Here is a 26,369-nt window from a genome sequence, read left to right as displayed (position 1 = left end):
AAAAATCTGTGGAGGCGTTCTTGTTTGCTGTAATGATGTTGTTCATTGGAAGACTGTCGACAAAATACAGTTTTAATGTTGACATTTCTTTGGAATATCTTGAGACATGCCTAGTTTCTGTTTTAGTTCCAATTAAATATTAATAAGGAGATCCTTTAACAATCTCATTGGAGTCTAGTGAGTCCAACATTTCTTATCTTCCATAATAAAACTAAATGTAAAATTTATCGACTACACAGGTCCAGCGCTCGTGGAGAAACGATGGACCCATTCAATTTAGACCATTGAAGAGTCGATGTATTATAAACCTTTCAGCGTAACAATACCTAAAACCCTTCCAAATATTTATATGATTCAGAATTAAAAGGAACGGCGGTCTCAAGTATCCTTACCATTCTATATACAGTATTCGACAAAATTATGGATACCCCACCACAATTTTTACTATTATTTGAATATTTATTACAAGAGTTTAACAAAAAAAAAATTCACATACTATTAGTGGATACTATAAGCTACCAAATAATAATGGTATGATATTTACCGTTAGCTTTTGTTTTGCTTGCAAAATGAAGACTTTTTGAAGATCACCTGAGATTTATACACGACAAAAGTATGTATACCGTGGCAATATTTGCGCGTAGTGTTTCAGTGTGTGAATAATTTGTATAGATATCGGTAAATAAACTTGAGAACAGTTAAATTTCGTCAATTTAATCTCAATCAAGTCTTTTGGTCAATACTATACTTATAAGATTATTTTTAGTTAAATGTCAAATTAGCAGTAATAATCTTTGACTTGTTAAAATTAATTGTTCAGTATCATTTAATTGGACAATGTATTGGAAAATCACAGAATAATGGGAGCAAGACCACAATTCAAAAAGTGAAAAAATAAATAAATTGGAAAATAGTGGAGATAGGGCGCGCTCTCTACGCCAAGGACAGGCCGCCCAAAGGGCGACCACAGCTCGCGAAGAGACCAAAATAATCATAGAAATGAAGAAAGACCCTACTGTTTCAGCCCAATTTATTCAGCAAACTTTCCGATCAATGTTTCTGAGCGAACAGGTCACCGGAAAATCCGAGAAGATTGTTTTTTCAGTCCCTACAAGATTAAAAACCCTTAATTTGTCTTTTTCAGATGATCACGTGTTTTGCAACAAATAGTACAAATGTACAATATTTAACATACATTTTTATAATATAATATACCCAGAAGCAAAATAGAAAAACAATAAAAGCGATAAGTTTCACTGCTTAAACGATATACTCATTTTGCTGTTTACATTCAAGGGGTATACATACTTTTGTCGGACACTGTATATGATATTTTTAACATTATCTAATCTCCCGAGACATAACGATACGAATTGTAATCCCACATAACAGCTCGAAATATTGTTTAAAAGTAAATTTACGAAGTTTGTACAAAAATAACGATAATTTTCGTTTATTGAAAAAATACGTCTTCAATATAGTCCTCATTCGATAGTAGATTTTTTGGATTTCCTTTGAATCTTTCTGGCGATTTCTCGTATGCTTGTAAACAGTCGACAGTCCTTTAACGTTCACTTTTATTTTTGAAAATAGGAAAAAGTCACATGGCGCCCTGCCTGGCGAATATGGAGGCTGGAGCATCGTTGCAGTATTGTTTTTCGCCAAGAATTCTCGAATTCCTGTTATTTTTTGAACACTCCACTTATATTATATGAGAAAATTCTCCCCATTTACTCGAAACTATAATCTATTGGAACATTAATCTGGGAGTCTAGATCATTGTTTATGTTTAAGAGTAGCGTATCGAAGAGGAACTAAACCTCGAAGGAATTTCAGAAAATTGTTCACAGAGATTTTTTAAATGTAGGGACTCATATATTCAGTCCACTTTACGAGTACAACGAATAAATACAAACACAGATTGTTTTCTCTTTTCTGCGGGGTGTGTACATTTATCTTTATTTATTTTTCAGTTTTATTTTTCTTAATCAGGCTACATGTACTGTTCATTTATGTTAGTACGTTGTGTTATGTGTACATAACGCAACACTACATTACATTACATTACATTACAACAATAACATACAATAAGACATCGACGCAATTACAATACAAATTACAATACATCTCTAGATGTGCCTAGAACAGCGCATTTTGCAAACGCGAAACACATTGTTTTTGTTGCTGTTTTTCTTTATTTTATTTTTTATTACTATTCATATAATTTTTTATTTCAATTTTGCCTACATACTACACGCTTTCGCTATTACATACAAACATACACAGTACATGCAATAATTATGCTACATTTTTTATATGTTTATATGGTTTTTCTCCTCTGCTTTTGCATCTTCTTCATCTCCAGCTTAAACTCTTATAACGGTTTTGTGTTTCGAAATGTTAAACGATTGCAGTTCGCTCGAAGACTTTTTTGGGAAACGCGTGAAATTCATAAATACCGACAAACACACATACATTTGTATGTATGCGTGTCTGCATGTGTGTGTGTGCATTGTATTTTAAAAATATGAAATTGCAGTTTTTTTATTTCGTGATTTCGCTTAAAATACTAGAAACCTATTTTTCAATCAATTATTAAAATATTTAAAATTTCGAAAATTTCTAGTCTTTCTTGGCGTGAGTTAATTTTATTTAGCCGCTTTTTCTCAAAAAAATAATCTTAACACGCTGCATTTTTTGTTATTCAATTATTATTTTTTTCATTTACATATATGTATATATATATATTTTTTTTACTTTCACACATGTAAGTATGCGTGTGTTTGTGTGTATGATTTTCGCGTTTTTAACGTTTTCATGGACTTTGTTTTTGTGTTAGCGTGTTTTTTGTTTTGTTTTTTTTTTTTCATTTGCAAATTATTTTATTTCCTTTGTCTACATAAATCTAATTGTGCTTATGTATTGTACATTCTATACATCTAACTACATTATGTTACACAATTACACGTGTGTATATGTAAATGTTATCGAAGACTTCATTAATGAATATGAATAATATTATTAATTTCCTTGATAAAAAAATAGTTAAAATAGTTTTTAAATTGAAAAATATCCAAATTTCATTCTATAAAAAACAAGAGTAAAATACTAACTTTGAATAAAAAAAATTACCGTGATAAATCAAAAAAAAAAAGTTTCGAAAATTCAGAGTTACAAAAATTATTTGAAAATATTCAAGTCTTCAGATATGAAGACTTTCATTGAAGACTTATAACCTTTTCGCACAGCCAAATAAATTTAGTGCATGAAGATTATATTCTCAATTATCAGTTTGCCTTTCCCATAGCCGGCCACTACGATTAACGCTCAGCTATTATACATTTTCTTTCGCTGCTCTTAAGAAGTTGGAAAGTTTCAACAGCTGATTACTATTTATCAATAACCATAACCAAATTTACAAAGTGGGCAACAATCCGAAGAGTTTCATCTCTATTAGTATTCAATTAAGAATTAATATATGAAAAATATATTTTTATTTGGTATGGTAAATCGATCTAAATCAGCGCTTTTATCGAGCAAAGGCCGTTTTGTTCGATTAACTCCTGTGCGAAAAGGCTATTACATAATACTGTTAAATTAGAATCCATGTTAAGTCTAAAACGTTTTTCAGACAGCCCATTAATTCAATCAATTAGTAGCATCAGTGCTATTTCGACAGTTTAACACATGATTGTACTAAATTTACAATGAAATGAAACAATTAACTAGTTGTCAAAGTTAGTGTTTAATAGCCCAATTGGTAGTAAAATGACAATAAATTGTCATTGATTGTAGAAGATGAAAAATGTATTAGAAGTTATAATATTATACATTTTATTCGCGACAAAGCTTTTTCCAATTAAATAATGCCACAGTTGTCTCTGCTAATTTCGCGATTTAAACTAGGTACAATAAATGTAGTAAAAGTATTACTAATTAAGTCAATTACGAGGCTGTCTGGAAGTGTATTAAGTTAAATTCTTCATTTATTAATGTTGAAGTGTTAGTGTTGTAGTCAGTGTTGTGATATCAAACCGAAGGTTTTGCAAATGTTTATTTGAAATTAAGAATCATAATAGGCTTTACTAGCATGAAATAACACTGACTGTAAGATCATTCCAGCCACTGATCTCACAAATGACAACTAGATTCAAGAATTAAAATTGTTGGTGTGTTATTTTCCTAATTTCATTTCAACTTGTGGAAAATCTACGATTTCATAGTTCTTTTTGACAACCTCAATCACGTTTACTATTTCCGATTTTTATAAAGACATTTTTAAGAAAAAAATTATAAAAATAATTTATGTTGATAGAAAGAAAAAAATGAAAAATATTTAATAAATAAATTAAAATGAAAAGTTTGTTTCCGCATTCGATGAGATATCATATGATGATTGTCGGAGGTCATTTGAGTTTTCGAAATTACATTTATGCTTACTTCAGTTGTAAATATGGTTAAAACGTTATATCAGCGCCTACTTTCAAATGAGTTTTTTTTTTTCAAATTACCGTTAATATTATTTCCATAAATGCCACTTTTGCAGTTATTTTCGAAGACTTTTCAATTAATTAGTTTTTTCAATTTTTTTTTTGTTTTCCGGCGCCGACATACAACAACTATGCTTTTCCGGTGTGTCCACACAGTAATTGTTTAATCAAATAGTTTTTTTTCTTGTGTTTTTTTTTCACAAAAATTTTAAATTTTACACGTACATACATACATTTCCAATCTATAGTGGCGAACTTTGCAATTTCTAAGACACATTTTACATTGAAAAATCAAAAATACCAACACCCTTTTCGACAAATATATTCAAAGCGTTTTTTGTTTTTCTCATTTTCTATTTTTTGTTTCTTCGTTAACATTGCATTTTGCTGCTGCTTTTCGGCATTGCTATTCATTCTTTTTTTTTGCATTATTGTTCGATTATAATTTCATTTTCATTTTTTCTTTTGTAATTTTTTATTTATTTATTTTTTTCATTTATCATTTGCTTTATTTTAGTTTATAACTTTGCTTGTATGTGTTACATATAAAGCCAAACAATGCGATCTTCATACATAAACATACATATTATTTTAATGTCACTGCGACAATTGCTTAAGTCTTGTAGTCTACCAATGTAAATACGTGTACATGCGTACGTACATACATACTGTGGGATCAAAAGTTAGTCCAGGAACGGGCCGTGCTATGAATACAAGTACATGCTTATAAAGTTTTCTTGTGTGTAAAAGGGTAATAAGGGCTTCACTTCAACCTTCGTCTTGAGAATTGCAACACAAAATATCGTATAAAGCATACAATCTGTGGCATATGTATATTTGCAACATTTTCAATATTTTTTCAACATTTAACTTCGATTTAACTGTGATTTGGTGTTTCTGTTATTTTCGTGGTGTTTTGGTATTTATAAGGAGAAAAAATATTGAGTTCTTGTCGATTTTCCAAATTAAACATGATTTTGTATAATAACCTAATCCCTGTGGTATATGGTGTTAATATTCTCTCTTAACTGGCTCTAAAATTCCAGTTTTTCCATCTTCTTCGATAACTCATCTATTGCAGATCTATTGCTTTTATTTCTTTTCCTGCTGAGAACGACCGCTATTAAAATTGCTTTCTATGAATTTCGTTTAATTCGTGATTTCAACTCATAACCCACTAAAAGGTAGTCTGATATTTAATATATTATCCTACTATAGATTTCATATGCTCATTGCTTGTGAACCTATCAAAAATCGTTTATCTAATTGAAAAAGAACAAGCAAAACTCGATTCAACATATTTCACGTCGATGAGGTACTTGTCACCACTACTCCTCTCTTTTCTGTTAAATAAAATCCGTTTCAATTGAGTTCAATTAATTAAAGATAGAGAAATCGGAAGTTGATTAAGTTGTCAAAAGCAAATCGTCAGTTAATGTTATAACAACTGTCTTCTGTTTTCACACTGCCGTATGAATTTAATCGATTATTTCGATTATGCTGTCATTAAAATGTCCACTTTGATTGACTCGCTTATATTTGAGTTTTGCACCAGGTGTCCGAAATTACTTGAAAAGCCTTGCAATAATTAATGAAATGACAACCGTTTTCTTTTGTTTAACTGACATTGAATTTGACTTAATGAAAACATCACATTGGGTTGAGATTGGTTGTAGACTGGGAATAATATATTCATTTCAAATCTATGGAATTTATAACCTCATCGTCTACACTTCATCTGCCTTCCATACATCAATTAAAGAAATGCGCCTTAACTGTCTATTTTAGAAATAACTTTGGTAACCTCGCGGCTTAAATTGAAGGGGAATTGAATTATCTTCACTTTGAGTTAATTTCACTTTTCCTTCAACTGTTGTGTAATATTGTATTATTTATTCACACAGATGTAGTATTGTATGTATGTAAATCTTCAGTTGTGAATATTCTCAGGAATTGCTTGTTTTATTTCATAGATTTAATTATACGAAATAAATCCTTCAAATTGCGGATTTTGCTTTAATTCTTTGTAAATATTTTTCCATGTGGTTACAACTGTATTTTTTGTCGAAATGTATACATACATACGCTCCATGTTTTTATTTATTATGTATGATTTTTCAAGGCTTAATTGACAATTATTAAGGAATTTAATTACTACATGAATTCTCAATTAACCGTATTTCCACATATACACATACAAACGTATTGACACCGTGAATGCACAGCGAAGTTCGTGTCAATATGTATTTAGGTCATGAAAGAGCGAAAATCTACAGACATATAGATTATATGTATGTGTTACAGTTAAAGGACAACACGCATTTTGGCAAGTGTCAATGTAAATTAACAGTGGTTCATAATAAAATACGGACATACAAATGTAGGTCATGTTACTTAAGCGTTTAAATAACAGCGAAGGAGAATTCAAAAAATTTAATGAAAATTTTTTTTCCATGAAAGAAAGTTTTCAAGTTTTTGAATATTAATCAGCAGATTATTTTTACCGAAACTCCACATTTTAACGGAATTCAAAGCCATAAAATCAGATTATATATAGGAAATTTTCATTCTTCTATGAAAATTGATTATTTGTATTAAATTATTTTGGAATTCTTATGAATTGTATTTTGTACGGATTATATGTGATCACACATAGAAAAAATTGTCATCCTTGAAAGCTTTCAATCACAATCCTAAAGATAGTAATCAGCTTGAAGCACTAGAAAGTAGTTTAGCAATAAATACGAAGTGTCAATCTAAATCTTTAAGAAAAATTATAATTTATGAAGATCAGTTTTACATAATCCTTATCATGAACAAAGAAAATTGAGTCTCGGTTTTGGTACACCTACAATTCAAATGAATTTTGTAATCAAAAAGTTTAAATTTTGATAAACATACTTTCAGCAAAAGAAATTATTGTTTTAAAAAAGAAACGGGTTTTCAAAATTATTATGCTGATAAAACTCTTTTAGAAATTAAACCCATTTTCATTAGTCTGGTTCTAGTTTATTTTTGAAGAATCACCGTGTCGGAACTAGTATTATCTCTCTATTGTTCACTCTATCTCTCTTTCTATCTCACTATTTCTCAATTTTCTCTCTCTCTCTCTCTCTCTCCCTCTATCAATCGCTCTCTAACTCTTTTTGTAATCCTTATAATATCATAGAGCATTATGTATGTCTTGTTGTTGGTGTTTTGAGGTTAATCGGTGTAGGAAGGAACACTAGTTGCGGGCGTTCAGCAGCATCCAACCAATAAAGATACATGATATACTATTGCTTTCTTCTGTCAATGTTAATAATATTCTGCCGTCTTTGATACTTCTGGTTTCTGAGCTGATTTCTACATGAGTGTAATTTTATTTGAAAACATTTTTTTTTTGTCGAGCGCATTGCAGCACTGCAGTTTTATGACTGATTTTTTATTTGATTTGTGTTTCTTTGTTGTTCCCTTCTATTTCTAATTGTTGTTTCATTGCTTTTTTTCTTTAATCCCACATAAAATATTTTTGACTTTTATATTTTTTATTTTGGTTTTGTTTTTTTTTCGCTTTTCATGCCGTGCGCTTGAAATTTATAATAATCTATATTTTTTACTACATACAAACATTGGTTTATTATTTTTTATTTTTTTTTTGTTTGTTTTTTACTGATTTTTCTCGTCAAGTGTTACATTATCGCTATATGCTATATAAATTTGACAATTGTTGTTGTAATTTAACGGAGAACATTGCCAGCATGTTGCTCGTGGTTTGTCTAGGTTTTTCGCTAAAATTACATTTTTTCTTAACACTTAATTGTTTTTGTTGTTTTTTGTTTTCTTGTTTATTTCTAATAATTTTATCTCTCGTTACGTAAAAACAGTAAAAAATCGAAAAATCATTTAAAAAATCTATAATCAATTCGGCATTTCAAAAAACTGTTTGCATTGTCAATTAAATGTTGCTCGTGTTTTATTCGCATTGTTGCTTTGGTGGCGCGTTTCCTTGTGTACAACGATTCCTTGTTCTTGTTCTTGTTAATTATTATTCTTAACTTTGTTTGTGTTTTCTTATTTAATTGCAATACAATACCTACGTTAAATATCTTTCAAAACTATTTGGCAGATCAATGAGTACTTTGTGTCTATGTGTCTGTGTGTGTTTCGTTTTTCCTTGTTTTTGTTCTTTTTATTTTTGCATTTTTTGCTGTTTTTGTAACCTACAAATATACCACGTAATATTTTTTTAGCGTTTGCCTTTTTTTAATTTTTTTGTTTTCAAAACTTTACTATGGTTTCTAAATTCTTGGCGTCCCCTATTATGTTGTTTCACACATACATACGTACATATACACATAAAAATAAACATTTTCTATCAGCTGAAAATGCTAAATCTCTTTTTTTTCAATTTACTACTATTTTTCTTTTTTATTTTTTTTCAAAATTTTTTTATTATTTTTATTTTTGGCTTCTCTTTGTTTTTCTTTTTTTAATATGCGCTATGATTGGTTAAATTTCAACTACAACTATTGACGACGTCGTGTGTGTAAACATCCCTACAATATACACATAAGTAATACTAATTCCCAGCTACCCGTCCCTTAGGTGCACCCGGCGCCTAAATGTGGGTCAGTGTTTTCCCTGCTGCGCTGTTTTTGTCTGGCGTCCTACAAAAATTTGGCATCTTTTGAAATCCATTGGAATATACTCATATTTGTTGTTGTTGTTGTTGTTTTCTTTAATTTTTATTATTTGCGTTTTTGGGTTTTTTGTTGTTGTTATTTTTTGGCTAGTAATTTGATCCAATCTGCCATTCCACTCACCGTTCGTTTCGTTTAAACGAAGGCGTTTATAAAATGCAAAAACTCGAAATTGTCACGCAGTTGAGAACCCAACTGAAAATTCGTTCTCGTATTACCCGTAATATTAGTTAACATTTATATAATTCAATATTTCTAGATTTTCTTTTATTTTTATTTTTATTTTTACTTTTAATTTTTTTGTTTTTACTTTTGCAGTTTGGCTCGTTTTTTCTTCGTTCAAGACTCGGGTGCAGCGAAAATGTGAAAATTTATTCCAAAGTACTAGAAGGTGAGTCCATTATTATTTTACTTATCATGTGAGCCCTTGTTATTAAACTATGTTTTACTTTTTGTTTTTGTTATTTAACTTATAAGCGTTCAAGTGCCTTTGCACTCGTTTCTAGGGTGGGGTGGTTATATTTTTTCAGTTAAAATGTTTTTGTTGTTTTTTTTTTTTTTGAAATTCTTTACTTCCGTTTTTTTCCTCCTCTTTAATGCCACTCATGCTCCTTTCGCGCTATTGCCTGTTGTGAGTTCACTCTGTCCGCTCTATGCTTATTTTATATGGAAGTTCTCTTGCTCTCGCTTAAAATATGAAATCGCCACAATCCATGGCATAGTCGAAGTCCTCACCGCCGAGATCTTCGACGCCAGTCGAATGAAAATCGAAGCCGCCGATATCGGTGTGATAGACGGCGCCACTACAGGACGTGTCCACAAGATTGGTGCAGTGCGTGGTGGGCAGTGCATGTAGGGTAAAAGTGTCCTCACACTGCGACCAAGTGAGACCTGTCGGAAAAAGAGTAAAAAGAACGGATATTAATAATTTTGTGGAGAAATGTTATTTGGAATTAAACTTTTTTCTAACTACAACCCCATGTTCCAATAATAAATCAGTTAAAACGAGATAATCTTCAACATTCTGTTAAATTGCTTCAGTTATCATTTTTATAAATAAATTACTACAACTACCACTTCTAATAATAACCGTAACACCTTTCCTGTGTCGTTATTTCACTTACCGCCACTCCACACACCATTCGGCAAAGTGGCCCAGCCCCAACCGTGTCCCCAGGGCAATGCGCAGGCCAAAGCCGGCTTCGAATCGGGCTTTTTACTCAATATGGCAACGGCGGCATCGCTCTTCACCAGCGGATCCTGTACGTAGAACGTGCGATGATGGGCCAACGCCGGATGAGCACTACTGCTGCTTCGATGCGCCGAAGTTTTGCGCTGTTTCACCTCCGACGTAGTGGCCGCTAAATTCAATAAAATAATAATATTCTATTTTGGTTACATCCTAATAACTGTGGAGAAAAAGGGTTGCAACTTACGTCGTATGCGCACCAATGGGCGACGTAAAACGTTCATAAGATGCGGCTTGTCAACTACGAGCTCGATTTGTGGTGGTGGCGGCAGCTATAAATGAATGTCGGAATTTAATATTTATATAACACAAATAAACTGTCTTTCAATCACTATGTTTGCAATAAATGCATATGGATTAAACTCACCGTCTTAGTAATGGCGTCAACCCAATCGCTTCGTATTTTAAAGAAAATGTTTAAAAATTAATAGAATTTCAGCAACTTCTTTCAAAAACTCTCATATGTTTACCTCACTTCCTGTTCTGATTTGGCCAACATCCAATAGACTTTGGAGCGCTTTCTTCTCGAGCCCAACGCAATCAGCTGTGACACACTACAGCCTTCGGGCAGTGGTGGACGTCGTGGTATTTGCCCAGTCCAATGTGCAATGGCCAACATTTCGGGCGCTTCTTTGACTAGTATTTTTCCAGCTGGTGATGAACGACCGGGTTCCTATATGTAGACATTTTACTGTTAGTTATTAACATCATTATTGATCTATAGCTTTCATTATAAAAGTTTCTCGGATTTATAGAATTTATTATAACAAGCGATATGCCACAATTATTCAAACAATTTACGACAGCATTGTAGAACTATATGGTCCAAAATATTACTAACATATTCTAAAATAATTTGGTTGGATTTTTGGACAGTTGATGTTTCTAACAGATAGGTTCCTAGCCGATAGAAACAGATAAACAAAATAGTCAACTGAAAACTTAACCTTCGATATTTCAAATTTACCTCAAATTTAATACTTGTTTGAATAGTATAATTCCCTCAACAAAATGGAGTGACTTATTTTCATCCTGTAGCAACGATTTATTTTTGATAACTTAAAAGATTCTTGAACTAAAATAACAATTATCGGTATATTTTTGGCTTAATCGAAAGAAAGAGCAGACTAGATCTACTTCAATATTTGCTTTATAAGACATTAGGATTTATGGTTTTAATGGTCAATTAACATTACCAAGATACGAACTTGGTATGGAAGAGCTCAGATCTGATGATATGTTATATGATACATCATTCCGTCAAATAAAATCTATAGCTCGAGGAGCAAATTACCAACATGTCCACTTCACATACACAGTTTGCTCAGGAAATATTCAATGAACCACAACATATCTAAATAATAATCTTCCGAGTCCCTTTTTTCAATTTTCGATCACAAAACATCAGTACTTTTAAAACATTTTCAGAGAGAAAGATATTTTCGCTCTCGTCTGTTTGTAAAACGACGGTTCTTTAAAGTTCTCTTTATATTTGGAAATAGGAAAATGTCATACGGAGTCATGTCTGGCGAATATGGAGTCTGGGACTTCGTTACAGTATTGTTTTTAAGCAAGAGTTCACGAACAAGGTACGAAGTGTGGGATTTTATCAACCGAAATATTTTCGCCCTGAACTGTTTTGGTTAAGTCCTTTCTAACAATTTGAACTTAAAACCGCTATTCGCCGTAGATAAACATTATACGTATTTGTGTTGCTATGTAATTTAACATAACGCCTAATTGAACTTACCGTAAACCAAGCCATTGTTGAATCATCATACAGCACTACCCATTCCTCGGCCCAACGATTCCACAGCAATTGCTCTAAAAAAAGTGAAGATATTTATGAATGGATTAAACAAAAAAGTATTAGAAAATTGGACGTAAATTTCCCAAAACTCTTGTCATTGACTCCCTAACGTTGAAGGTCATCCACTCTTTGGCTTACAAAAACAACAAGAACACAAACACATTATAAATGTAATTATTGTGACGACTCGAGTGTTTGGCATGCTGGAGAAACATTTCAACATACATACATACATACATTTAAATGTATGTTGGTATATATGTATGTATGTGTGTATTTTGCCCGTTGCCACCCACAAGCACAGCCGTCATCTTGCATTACGCAGCATTAGCATGTAGTTAGCGCAGCGGCGGGGTGAGCGAAATTATGAAACCATAGAAGAGGGCACTTCACACACACGCACACGAGCATACCAATGAAAACGCATACAAGCGTATGCTTTTCCACATACTTGGCATGCGCCACTTACATACATATATATATATGTGTGACAGTGTGTGAGTGTGTATGTATGTTACTTGGTATGTAAATTCGTTAGTGTATTAAACGCCTTTTTTGCGGCATTAAGATTCTTGAAAATTTAAATGCGCTTACAAATGTAATCTGCACCATCATCATCGCCATCAGCAACAGCAATGGCGCAACGGCACAACCAACAGCAGCAGTCGCAGTCGCACCATCAGCAGTGGCAACAGCAGCAACGGCAAAAGCAATCATGCCAATGCCATCATCATAAACGACAGGGACACCGACAACAACAACAGTAACAACATCAGTGGCAGGCGGCCCTTAAAAGCCTTCACCAAAGCGCGCGCAGCCGCCCTCCTTCTCATCAACCACATGTGGGTGGCTGTTGGTGGATAGTGAAGGAGGAGAGACAAATGGTGGCGTTTGAGCTGCTTGTTGTTGGTGTGCTCAGTGTAACCAAATGCGGCATTGCGTCGCTTTACCCCATGGGGCTGGCACTTAGTGCGGCGCGCTTTGGTAATTCATGGCATTGTCTGTGCGCGTCGGAAGGAAGGAATTGCTGCGTCATGTCAATGTGTATTGCACTTATGCTGATTTAGCAAATTGTCGCAAAATCCTGCAAAATTGTATATGACGCAGACAAAAAAAAAACAAAAAAAAATTCTAAAAAAATGCAAAAAATAGAATGTAATAAGAAGCTACGAAGCTACACATATACATACATGCGATTGGTAATTTTAGTTTGAGCTGCTTGGCTGTGGTATCAGTTGGCAAAGCCATAAAGATCTAAGCTAGCATTCATTTGCATCACACACATACCGTTATAATGGCATTTGTGTGTATGTATGTGTGCATCGTAATTTGTGTGGCATTAGGCCATGAATCAGTTGATATGATAAAATACGACAACATTTCTTCTGCTCGTTATATTTTATGCTACCCCAAGTGTCTTAAAGTGTTTTCCAATTTTTTATTACTACTGCCTTGAGTTTGCAGAGTGCCTAGTGACTTGTTTGTTTATGCCAAAATTGAGTCTGCGATTTATGTTTGGTTCATTTTGTGCTACTTCTGAAGGTATTTTTTGTAGCTATAGCCTATATATACGTCAATGTATTGCCTCTGTCATTACTCTAGACTCCACCTTTGTTTACTCACTTTTGTAACGCAACAAGTATCCTCCTTTAATTTGTTTCCCAACCGTGCCTGTAATGAGAGAGAAAATAATATAATTATTACTGAGAATTGTCACTTTGAAAAGTTTAAAGCAAATAACGTTCAATTTAGAGATAATTAATGGGGGTGCTTTTATATCTTCTATACATTTTAAACAATAGAAGAAGATAAAAGTAAATAGAATTAAGAATATTTATTATTGAGTCCATCTTATTGGTTCGTCACTATTTCTAGCATAGCAAACCGACTTTAGGGTAGAGCAAGCGGGACATACCTTTCCCTGTAGTTTTCTTGAGTCTCATCTTGATTATTAAAAAAAAAATTAATATGTTGCGGCACATATCTACCACACTCAAATTTATTATCCATTACAGACAATTAGGTTATAGTTTCGCATGAAGGTTTTAACAAAGGCGAGACCATTGAATTGGTAAAAAGAAACTTCACAATAAAACTTGCAGATTGTTAATAAATATTATAACAGTCCTTGTTAGCTGTTTAATTTCTTGTCGTCATATGCATGGCCCTGGACATATTCATGTACCTATCATACCGCCTCTGAAAACAGTCGGGAAGAATAAATCACGAACCAAAATGCGCACTTCAATGTCCATTTAAACAAATTATATTAAATTATATATTATTGATGTAATTTTATAAGGATAACACAATTCGACCCATATATTCGGTATAAAGTTCAATAGAATAACGAAAATCATCATAAATAGTATATGGGGACTGAGGTAATTCCTAAACCGATTTCACTCGTTTTTCACCACCAAGATACAATGTTATAGTCTTCGATACATTGTATCTTAATTAATATTACACTTAATTTAATATTACTTATAATTAGGTATATGGGATCTGGGGGAAGTTATGACCCGATTTTTACCATTTCAGGTACAGAGAGAAACTGTTATAAGAAAAAAATTCAGAGGGAATGAATTTCATAAAAATATCTGAGGGATTTACCTATATTTTCGGTGAAAAATTACCCTTAGGCACTGAGTTCTTCATGTTCGATATCAGAGGCCTTGAAAAGTCATGGTTCGATTTTGACAATTTTTCCACAAGTGATGTCACAGCTCAAATACAGTATTTGTGTAATGTTTTATTCCGCTATATTCATTTGTTCCTAATGTATATATGTATTATAAAGTGAACGAATCAAAAGAATTCAAAATTGAGTTATATGGAAAGTAGACGTAGTTGTGAACCGATTTCGCCCATATTCCAGCCGTGTCATCAGGGTGTCAAGAAAGTGTTATATACCGAATTTCATTGAAATCGGTCGAATAGTTCTTGATATATGGTTTTTGATCCATAAGTGGGCGACGCCACGCCCATTTTCTATTTTGTAAAAAAATCTCAGTGCAGCTTCCTTCTGCCATTTCTTAGTGGGCGACGCCACGCCCATTTTCTATTTTGTAAAAAAATCTCAGTGCAGCTTCCTTCTGCCATTTCTTATGTAAAATTTGGTGTTTCTGACGTTTTTCGTTAGTGAGTTAACGCACTTTTAGTGATTTTCAACCTAACCTTTGTATGGGAGGTGGGCGTGATTATTATCCGATTTCTTTCATTTTGGACTGTATAAAGAAATGGCTAAAATAAACGACTGCAGAAAGTTTGGTTTATATAGCTTTATTGGTTTGCGAGTTATATACAAAAACCTATTTGGGGGTGGGGTCACGCCCACTTTTCCAAATTTAATTCTTTACATCCAAATGTGCCCCTCCCTAATGGGATCCTATGTTCCAAATTTCATTTTCATAACTTTATTTATGGCTTAGTTATGACACTGTATGGGTTTTCGGTTTCCGCCATTTTGTGGGCGTGGCAGTGAACAGATTTTGTCCATTTTCGAAAACAACCTCCTCATTGTGCCAAGGAACATCTTAATTTTTACTCAAGTTATCGCTTTCACGGACAGACGGACAGACATCCGGATTTCAAATCCACTCGTCATCCTGATCATTTATGCATATATAACCCCATAACTAACTCTTATATTTCTTGGTGACACAAACAACCGTTATGTGAACAAAACTATTATACTCTGTGCAAGAGGTTGCGAGAGTATAAAAAGAGCTCGCCCAACATGATAACGTATCGGCTCACACCCTACCGACGTCCCCGCCAAATAGGTTGAACTAGATTACGACCTGCCGACATATCCACTGAATTATGCCCGGTGCGTCTTTTATATGTCCCCAAGCTTGAAAAATTTCATTTGTTGGTCAAACATTTGGATATTATCGCTGCTGCACAGGACTACTTTGAAGACTTTCAGACGTTGTTTTCAGAGGAGTTATTGAAGTTGATAAATTGCTAGGTCAAGTGTATATAGATCAAAATCGACTTTGTTGAGAATTGAATCGGATGCTTATTTTCTTATTAAGAGAACGGAACAGCCACAGGGCCAATGTTACCAGCGTAATAGGAACTATTCTCGATTCTATATATCAATTATCTTCATTTTTACAAAATGTTAGTGTAAATTCAGAAATAGACTCATTTAAAACTGTTTACTGGCAAAGGCCTATGAATCTAATAATTTCAAGACATGTTTTCGAATTATATGTGAATATCGCAAGTTTCTACTAATTTGGACTCGCAATAAAAGATGGATACATAGATACGTTTTAAGAGACATTTTCATTCCAAATTAAAATTGAAATTCGATTTGAGATTTTTAAATTTCAAAACAAAGACTTTGAAACGCTTTAAACTATGTATATGCAATGTCATTCCAACCAATTCAGCATTGTACTTCTTCCTCCATCACATCAGCGTCGGAAATCTCATTTCATTGGATTATTGCCATAAAATTTAATTACAGTTGTTATTGTTGTACACATTGAAGCGGTACCAACCAATTTCGATTCAATTAATATGCGCCCACATAATAATCACATATCCTTGTGAATGTATCACATATACTCATATGTATTTTGAAGGCAACGCTGTCGCAAACGAATTGCGGCTACGTACCGATTCCTTTCAACCGTTTCAATCAAGCGTGTCTGCCATTGCGCGCCGTCTGCCAACGGCCACGGAGCACTCAGCGCCGCACATCAAGTGCTGTGAATATTCAGTGAAAGTTAAATTGCAACGTTGCTGCACTAGTGTTAGTTGAGAACACAACTATCTGCGAGTGTAATGACGTTGCGAACAACAACAGCAACAACGCTCACGCTTGACTTCGCTGCGGTATAGTATAAGAAGGACATATGAAAGACGACGTTGGCTTATCCTGCGCTGTTACGCTTCACTAGCGTCACCCAATATCATTTATGGTAAAATTTATCTACCAATAATTACATGCTCTTGATCCGCAATAGTTGCATACAGACATTAACACATGAGTATAGTGTTGCATGCAGTACACCTACGCTTTCGAGCTCTACAGAGTCTGTATGTCTGTCCGTCCAACGGTTAGGACCACGCCGTGCATGCGTCTGTGTACGTATGTCTGACACTATGTCTTGACATGTGTACATATGTACTCGCATTATGCACATCCCAGCGGCTGGCGGAAGGTGTGCCGAGGGCAAAACGTGTAACGGGAAAAAGAAACGAAAGAAACGCTTGCCACCAAACGTTTTGCGCATCACTGCACTCGCTTTCGTCGTCCGTTTGCTCAATCGTCCAGCAGTCTTCCATTCAGCCAACTCAGCTGCATTCCACCACATCCCTGCACCTTCGTCCGCACTCGCGCCGCTTGTCTCTGCAACCATTACGTTGTCTGGCATCATAAAAGCCACCCCGGGTCTCAAACCCAAAGCGTTTTACGATTGCACATGACATACTCAATGGTTGCCAGCCAAGCTGGGCAAGTGCAAACCCAACGCGACGCGACCCGACCCGACCCGAGCACCTCGCTGTTGCACTCGCTCCCACTGGTGAGCCATCATAAAACGCGCACAAGTGCAAGCAAACGCCCCCACACACATAAGAGTACATACAGACATCGCATCACATCCGTTGCCATCGCTCATATGGCGACGAGCTTGCACGAGTGTCTCGGTCTCAGTCTCGGATGGCAGGATGTGAGAATGTACGACTATGCGATTCAGCTGCAGACAGATTACAAGTGTCGCTGCAACGTTTGCTGAAGGACGCTAGGGAAATGCTGATGTTGAAGAAAACTGCAACAGAAACATCTTCATTGCGACTAAGTGAATGTTCGTATGTGGGAGTATGCTTAGCAAAACACATTCATAAAATACTAGTACACTTGTCGGCATATGAGCGCATATAGCGTATCTTGTATATATGCTCGGGAATGCACATTTGTGCTATGCACTTGCCTGTAGAGAATATCTGCATCACACATGTGAGGAGAGGTCAAACAGTTTGCGGCAGGAAGAGCTTAAAATGAATTATTGAATTATTTTTTCCTCTACGAGAAGTGTACTTCATATGCAAGTAGCGCTCAGGTGTTTCAATGAATTCGCTTTTAACCTAAAACAGTTTTGTTGTAGCCTTCAAAGTACCTGAAGAGAGACTTCGTTAAAAATTAAATGAATCATGAGTGATTTAGATAAAAACTGGGAGCAATTTAGTTCAAAAGTTCTGAAGCGATTCTAATATTCATCAATTATGGATTTGAACTTGTGAGAAACAGTCTCAAACTTGGCCAACCATTGTGTGAATGTTAGCTAAGACCCACACCACAATTAAGAGTAGAAGTTCAGTCAGTCAAAATCTATTTTAATTTCTAATTTCTTTCAAATCATCTTTCTATCGAAGGACGGTCTTAGATTCATACAGATATTTAGATTTAGTCTACACTGCGGAAGACTGTCGAAGAAGATTTAGAAAGCCTTGGTACATTTTGCTTCTTGGACGAAAACTTAGATAAGTCTAATAGACTGACGGAGTAGATAGCTTCAATGGCATATTAGGCAAACAGCTCTTTCATGTACAACCTTATTTTTATGCACCGAATTCTTTCCGCACAGTTTCCAGTACAAGAGCTTTGTTAAGTTCTTGACTGACTGATTTCAATTGGTCCTAATTTAAAGAGAGTATAACTAACTAGTTGATACCCAATTATCTAGGGACTTTACTCTTGACTATACAGTGCATATAATTCTTAATTCCTACCGGGTTCTTGAGTGCCTCCACATATGAATTCGCAAGCGTTTTTTAAGCTTTCGTTTGAATGACCAAAGGGGCGATGACGATTACGCTGAAGTGCAGTGTCTGTCGGCTGGCTTATACTCGTAAAAGTGAAATGTGGGAAAAAAGGTGGCTAAATCCTCGGTGACCTCGAAATAATCAAGCTAAGACTGTGTAAATCAAATGTCAAAAACTTGAGGCATGCATCAAGCGTTCGCGATTAGAAGCACTCCAGAAGAGCTACTCATAAATAATATTCACAAAGCAGCAAAGCGTGTGGATTGCGCATCCTTTAAACGCTGAATTGTGTGTGAATTTATGTGAACGATTTCATTAGAAACAGAAATGCTGAATGTATTCGTCACTGACTAGAGGCGCTAAACTTTGCAAAAGCTATTTAGATACATCAACACACATATACAAAAATGAATAAGTTTTATAAATACTTTATAGAGATAATTTTTTTGGTTGAGTTTGGTGTCGTTGTTGATATGTTTCGTGACTTCAGATTTTTATGGCTTGTATAGATGCGAAACCTTTAGAATAAATAAGAAACCATTGGATGCGATGGATGTGCCAGTAAAATCTTCAAACATACCGAATGCACGACAAAGTCTTCCACTCAAAAAGCTTCAAAACTAAACCTTTAAAAGCTACAAATATTTCTATATTTCTCATACAGCTATATTAACTACTTGTCTCTACAATTGGTTCTTCCAAAGTTTCGAATTTTATTTTTTATTGACAAAATCCCACTTTTAGTTATATATACACATAAATATTCCCTATCAGAAGTAATCACTACACTCCGTAAAGGTCGGTTAATATACAAAAAATATTGGTCAGGTCAGTCTGGAAACCCTTTGGCTCACTATTTTGTATTTTCACATATTTTACTAATTCTGTATTCAAAAAGACTATTTTTTAAGGCACGAATAATAATATTAATAATAAATGGTCGTGTCGTTAGCACATTAGCAGGAAGTTGAGATTGAGAAGACGTACTAGAAGTAGTAGTACCTAAACCTAACGTTCAAAAGACTTGTGTATTAATTCCAGCTGGCGGTTCAAGAGTTTAGCATTTCGAGTGATAAAAGATTCGGTATTTTGAAAAGACTTTATTAAGAGAAATTGAAAGTCTAGCTTGAGTTATTGCTAAATTTCATATAAGCCATAGGAGCACCGAAGACGATACACGCAGTGGAAGAAAACATCAAAAAATTCACAAAATTATTTTAAACTAGCAGACCACTCCGGCTTCGTACGGGATTGCCATGCGAAGAGAATGACTTGCAAACGCCATGGAGTCTTTTTGATACCCTCACCTGGGAACTATTTCCAAAAAGTTAAGATTCGAGCAATAAATATGGGCTATGTTACTCAGAGTGAATGTTGCTTTCCAATGGTGAAATCGGGACAGTAATTTTTGAGTTTATTCATTACAAACATACAAACAAATCTTTCCTCTTTATAATAGTAGTATGTATAGATGACAAAAAAATTAAGTTGATTGAGTTAGCTGGGACTTTCAAGATATCAAACGAACTTTTTGTCGAAAAACTCTTTGAGACTTACCATCTGACAATCAATCGAAAACAACCAAGAATTAATGAATTAAAATTACATGAATTTGGTTTCAAATAATTTCAGTATATATATCAAATCTAGCCACTAATATTACCGTATAACTTTTCTCAGACCTTAAAACTATACTCACGGTAAAGAGAGTCAACCATATTTTGAAGCGAGAGAGCTTGAGAACAAAAAAAAACATAAAGCGCGTCTCCGCGTGACTTGTTCCTATTTCCAAAAATAAAGAAAACCTTTAAAGAGCCGACGTTTACACGCATACAAGAAATCGCAGAAAAGGCCAAAGGACAAAATTTGAGTTTGAGTTTGAGAAATATTACGACAATTCGAAGAAGCGTGGGCTTGCATAATTTCGAATGAAGACTATTTAGAAGGCGACAACCTTGATGTAGACGATTTTTCAAAAATCGAAAATTACCGTTATTTTTTTAAAACAGCCCGTATATGTTTCTTTTCTCCTGACCATCATTTGACATACTTAAGGAATTCTTGACAACCTTTCACACTTTTCCGATGTTTTTCGTATTTATTAAAAACTATTAAAATCGCCAAAACAAAATTCTTAAATGAATTTTTGAAAATCCCTTACAATAGTAATCCCAAGTAATTGTAATTATTTTCTTATACACATAACTATTTTGTGAAATTCACCGAAATTTCCACAGAAGTACGTTATCTCCACTCTACAAAAGTGAACTTTTTGCGAAATTAATCCGCAATAATTTGCAATTTAAGCTTCGTAATGCTTGGCAAATTGAATTGGTTGGCTTTACGTACTACTATTTCGTGCAGAATGACTTACCGTTATTTGCAGTGCAATTTCACTGCAACTATTAACTGTCTTTATTTTATACTTAAACGCTGCTGCTGGGATCACCGCCCGAGGGTGCTTGCACCCTTAGGGGTCATTACATGTGCCAAAAGGAGTTAAAATATACGGTCCATGTTGATTTAATTGTCAAAAAAGCGCCAACAACAACAAAAGTTACAACAATTTAATCCAAAGCATGCCATACAATCACGAACGCACAACACACGCTGGCACTTTCGGTGACTCAAGCTTTTCCCACGAATATTTGCAATGAACTTTGTGCGCACACACACGTGTCTACATAAAATCACATTTCATAGTGGTATTAGTGAGTAGGTGAGTGCGTGTATGAGCGCTACACTAACTACACTGAACTTGCGCTGCACTTTAAAGCGTGCTCGATAAATGCAGCAGATAAGAATGGTTGGCTGTTGCAGAACCAACAGTGCAGCGCATCAAGTGAAGCATTTAAAAAGGTTAGCAACAACTCACACACGCGCGAGCATACATAAAAGCTTTCCAATCAGTTTATACAAACTTAACCTCTCACAGATATATATACTTCGCTTTTATATACTCGCAAATATACCTCTATGTATATGTATGTGTGTATAGGTGCGAGGACACCCGCACTCACGACGCACAGCCATCCAGCGCACACTCGTAAATGTATAATAAAATGTACTTACGTGCGTGCTCGTATATACGCATGTGTTAGTGCTTCGCACCAAAACACGACAAGTCGTTGAATTCATTGAGAAAAATAAAGTCTTGAATTGGTGGCACAGCAGTGAAGCCTTATAAGCAGCACCACCACCTCCTACCCAGTCGAAGCATTTAACACAGCATAATGCTTTCACTTCTGGGTGTGTGTGAGTGCATGTACGTGATATACATAAGTACAGTGAAGCTTTTAAAATACGTACTGACAAAATCAAGAGCGCTTGAGGAAGTTTCAATTTAAAAAGTTTCAAATTTTAGTGTAAACAAGTTTAAATCTACGAAAATGTTTTATCGCCTGCAAGGATGCTAAAAAAATCGGTTATTTTAGTTACTTCAATAAAAAGTAATCATTACGTATTTAATATGGGTATGAAATACTCTGATTCAGGTTTTATGATAAAAGTGATTCAAATATCCCTAAAAATTTTTCCGATTCATTTAAAAGTCATTTAAAAATAAAGTTTCTCAGGAGTGGCCGAACAAAATTCGCTACTCATTACATATATTTAGTAAGGATTTAATATAAGTACTTAGTGATTACTAAGTCTGATTGGTGTCGATAAATAATAAAGTACTCTAGAACTATTGTTTGGTCACAGTATTAATGAGATGCCAATGGCAGAGAAATCGTTTTACTCATCAAAAATAAAGTGATTTCCTTAGAAAAAGTGATCAGTTTCTGAATATATTATACCCGTTTCTTATAAAAAGTATCTAATATGGATTATAAATATGATTTTTTTTATAAATTTTTTTTTGTAGGCTGAATAGCTCAATATTGTTATCTCAGCTTTTAAGTGAAAGCTCTAAGTTAATTTTTCTAAGCATAAATCACTGAAATCTTATTCAAAAATATTATTTGTAGGTTAGAGAACCCAATTTTGGTTATACTTTTTAAAGTCAAATTCCTAAAAGCTTGTTTTGAAATATTTAAATATTAAATATTTTTAACTCAAATCAAAGAAGAAGAAGAACTCAAATCTAAAAATATCAATATTGAAATCTTAACTTTCAAATGAAAGCTCTAATCTCGTTACAAATATTAATTGTAGGTTAAAGCACTCTATATTGACGTTTCAACTGTTAAGGGAAAGCTCTAAATAAATTTTACAAAACCCAAACCCCTAAAAGCTTGCTAAAACTATTAAATGTAGTTTAAAGTTCTCAATATTCATATTTCTGCTTCTAGGTGAAAGATCTAAATTAAACTTTTTTAACTAAAATTCCTCAAATATCATTAAAAAATCAATATTGAAACCACAGCTTTTAAGTGAAAGCTTAAAATTTCGTGAAAAAATAGATGTAGTTTTAAGAGCTCAAGTTCTGGTTTTAAGTGGAAGCTCTAAATTGAACTTTCTAAACGCAAATCTGCATTTGTAAAACCGAAAATCAAGCTTTGCTCATCTTATAAAATTATACAATTACTTATGCAAACCATGCATTTTAAGCTTTCATGAAAGCTACAATTCTAAAATAGTTCTAATTGCATACAAGTACACTTAAACGAGAATCTACTGTACTAAAGTGCTTATGTAGAGTCATGCAAAGCGCTGTGTGACTGCTGCCACCGCTTGCCACGCCACTACCAACGCCTGCCTAGCCCAACCCATAGCACTTTAGCCAAGGTCTCCTACACCGAAAACACTTTCACTTGTATACTCACCCGTTGGTTGTTGTGTATTCACTGTTGCTGTTGAGTTTCGTGGCTTCACTTTCGAACACATGGAGAACATCTTTGGCAGCTTTAATGTCTACTTTCAGGCGTTTTCGTTTATTGTTTGCTAGACGCTCGTTTATTGAAATCGAATGGAGTATTTTAACGGTGCGCACTTAAACACTTAAAAAAACTTGCCTCAGCTTCGAAAATGTTGCATTTTATTTGATTGCTGATAATTTAGTTGGTGTTGTTTTCTTTTGCTTTTTATTTTGCGTAAAATTTGCTTTAAAAAATAATTGTCGCTTTTCACTAAATTTTTATTTTATTATATTTATTTTATTTTCTTTTTATGTATATGCGTGTATAATATTTTTGCGATTGCAATTTTTTTGTAATTTGTTGTAAAAAAATAAGAGTTTGCTTTCTGCGCAAATGATGTCACGGTTAGTAAATCAACGACGACAATGACGCTGTGCTAGCCGCTCGCGTGCGGGTGGTTGCTTGCTGCTGGCTTTAATACAATGAATTACGAGATGAGAAAAAAATGTTTTATTCTTTTCTTTTCCTTTGGCTTTTCTGCTTTGCGAAGCACACTTTTGTTGGACGCAACTTCGTTAGCGGAAGCACTGTGCAACTACCGTTAATGAAGAGTGATAATGAAATGCTCGTTTATCACTGAAATGTCACTCAAAAAGTGTGTGATGGCGCAGCGCGAAAGCAATAACACGCAAAAATAATGGAAATGGCTTTTGGGTGAAAATGCGCTTCTTGCTTTTTTATGATTATTTTGTATTAATTTTCACTTTATTCTTTACTCGTGCCTATCTATTTGCTCTGCTCCGTGGTTGTTGTTGACTGCGTGCTGCTGTTTGCTCGTCGTTCGCTCTTATCAGTGGTCAAAATGGTAGTGGTCGACGCCAACCTCGTCTTCTGCTAGCTAAGCTACTGGTCAAGCTCTACCACTGATAGCTGATAGTTGGCGCTGTTGTCTGCTGTTTGTTCTTGTTGGCACTAAATGCCACGACCAGTGTTGCTACTGCTTCTACCACTGATACGGATACTGACTCCGACTCTGACTCTGACTGCTGCTGGTGCTCCGCTTATGGCTGCTTCCTTCTTTTTTTTTCTGTTTTTTTTTTTTGTTTTTGGTGTTATTCGGGGTTGCCTTGTGTTCTTGTCACTGCGGCTGCCTCGCACTGAGTGTGGCAAGCAAGTACGGTGACGCCTTTTCTGCAAACTGTATTCGTACGCTCGTTCGTCGTCCGCTACGCTTGTTGTTGGCGCTACTGCTGCCGCTCCAACCGCTGTTCGTCCTCGTCGTCGTCGTCAATTAAAGGCTTTGCCTCAACGCCGTCGTCGTAGACAGTAGCGCTTCGTAACGATTATTACAGCGATTGCAATGTAGACTGTAGAATGAATTGGATATGGCTGTGGATGGCTGAAGCAGGCGGTCCGTCTGTGCTGATAGTGTTTGGTAGTCGGAATGTAACCAACAGCAGAAGACAATAGCGTGCTGCTGCGGCGTAAACGTTTAGTGTTACTTTGCTTGAACGGATAAAGCTCGGTTTGAGTCAGTAGACGTCTCAGCGGCTGTTCGGTTAGGAGCTGGCTATAGTCACCAAGGTGATGAAGTGTGAATTTGTAGAAAACTTTTTAATTTGATATTCTCGACTTCCTTTCGTTTTTCTGCAACTACCTTTTCTTTCTTTTTTGTTAGCTTCTCACGTTCTTGTTTGTTGTTGTTTTTGCGTGTTTTTATATGATTTTTGCTGTTAGTTGTTATTGCCACTCTTATTATCGTTTATGGTTGTCGTACTGCTTCGACAAACGAAGTTAGCGCAAGTGTGTTGTTAGAAATTTTCCGCTCGCATAAAGCACACACACACACATACCTACAAACAACTTGACGTGGTCGCACACACTCAAAAGCACACGGGCGCGCGTTCTTTAGCGGAGCGTTTTCCTTTATGGCAGAGGCGAAAGGCAAAAAAGGCGAAAATCGACGTCGACAACAACGACAACGACAACAAGACTAGACATTCAGTGAGACAGGCAGGCAGGCGGCCAGACAGACAGACAAACAAACAGACGCGCGTTTCACAATCAGATTTCTACGTAACGGTCACAACGTTAGACGCACCTCTGTATACACGTACTGTCGAAACTCAACTGACAGTAGCAGCAGTCGTTAAGTCGCTGCCAAGCAGCCATATAGCCCGTTATCCAAGCTTGGCGACGAAGTAAACCAATGTTATACACTCTCGTCCTGGTGCTGACAGTGGCAAAACGAAGGCCGACGAGCAGCGCCGAACGCTGTGTCAAATCGACGACAGACAGCATCGTCTGTTAACAGCTTGTAGGTGTAGAGGCGCCCGTACAAGCAGACACCCGCCGTCCCACCCACTGCACAGTGTTTGACCTCATGCCGCCACCACCTGCCTTGAAAGCTTGCGGCTAGACCCATACATAGCAGTACATGTGTATATATGTATGTAAGTACGGTTTGTGAATCAAACCGCTGCCACATAGCTTCGAAACTTTAGCTGTGGCAGCCCCAGCAAGCTCGTGTTAATCAAAACCCGCAACCAC

The 26,369-nt window shown here is 35.1% G+C and overlaps 1 protein-coding gene across 2 annotated transcripts; it reads right to left on the bottom strand.

Annotated features, from left to right (window-relative positions):
• Positions 1-1,925: 1,925 nt before the first annotated feature.
• LOC105213287 (uncharacterized) lies at positions 1,926-26,028 on the bottom strand. 2 transcript variants are annotated; one of them, XM_029041030.2, is made up of 9 exons: positions 25,673-26,028; positions 23,787-24,291; positions 13,855-13,902; positions 12,172-12,245; positions 10,892-11,094; positions 10,789-10,816; positions 10,609-10,693; positions 10,297-10,533; positions 1,926-10,063 (listed from the first exon to the last, which is right to left on the bottom strand). In XM_029041030.2, exons 2-9 carry the CDS (start codon positions 23,854-23,856, stop codon positions 9,861-9,863), a joined length of 948 nt encoding a protein of 315 aa, XP_028896863.1. In that variant the 5' UTR covers positions 23,857-24,291; positions 25,673-26,028; the 3' UTR covers positions 1,926-9,860. The 2 variants fall into 2 exon arrangements, with proteins under 2 accessions (XP_028896863.1, XP_028896864.1); XM_029041031.2 differs by having other exon boundaries at positions 25,677-26,028.
• Positions 26,029-26,369: the final 341 nt, after the last annotated feature.

This window comes from Zeugodacus cucurbitae, chromosome 2, assembly GCF_028554725.1.
Source record: "Zeugodacus cucurbitae isolate PBARC_wt_2022May chromosome 2, idZeuCucr1.2, whole genome shotgun sequence".
In the NCBI taxonomy this organism is placed as follows: Eukaryota; Metazoa; Arthropoda; class Insecta; order Diptera; family Tephritidae; genus Zeugodacus; species Zeugodacus cucurbitae.
Note: the sequence above shows the minus strand (reverse complement) of the source record. Positions and strands in the feature narration are given on the sequence as shown.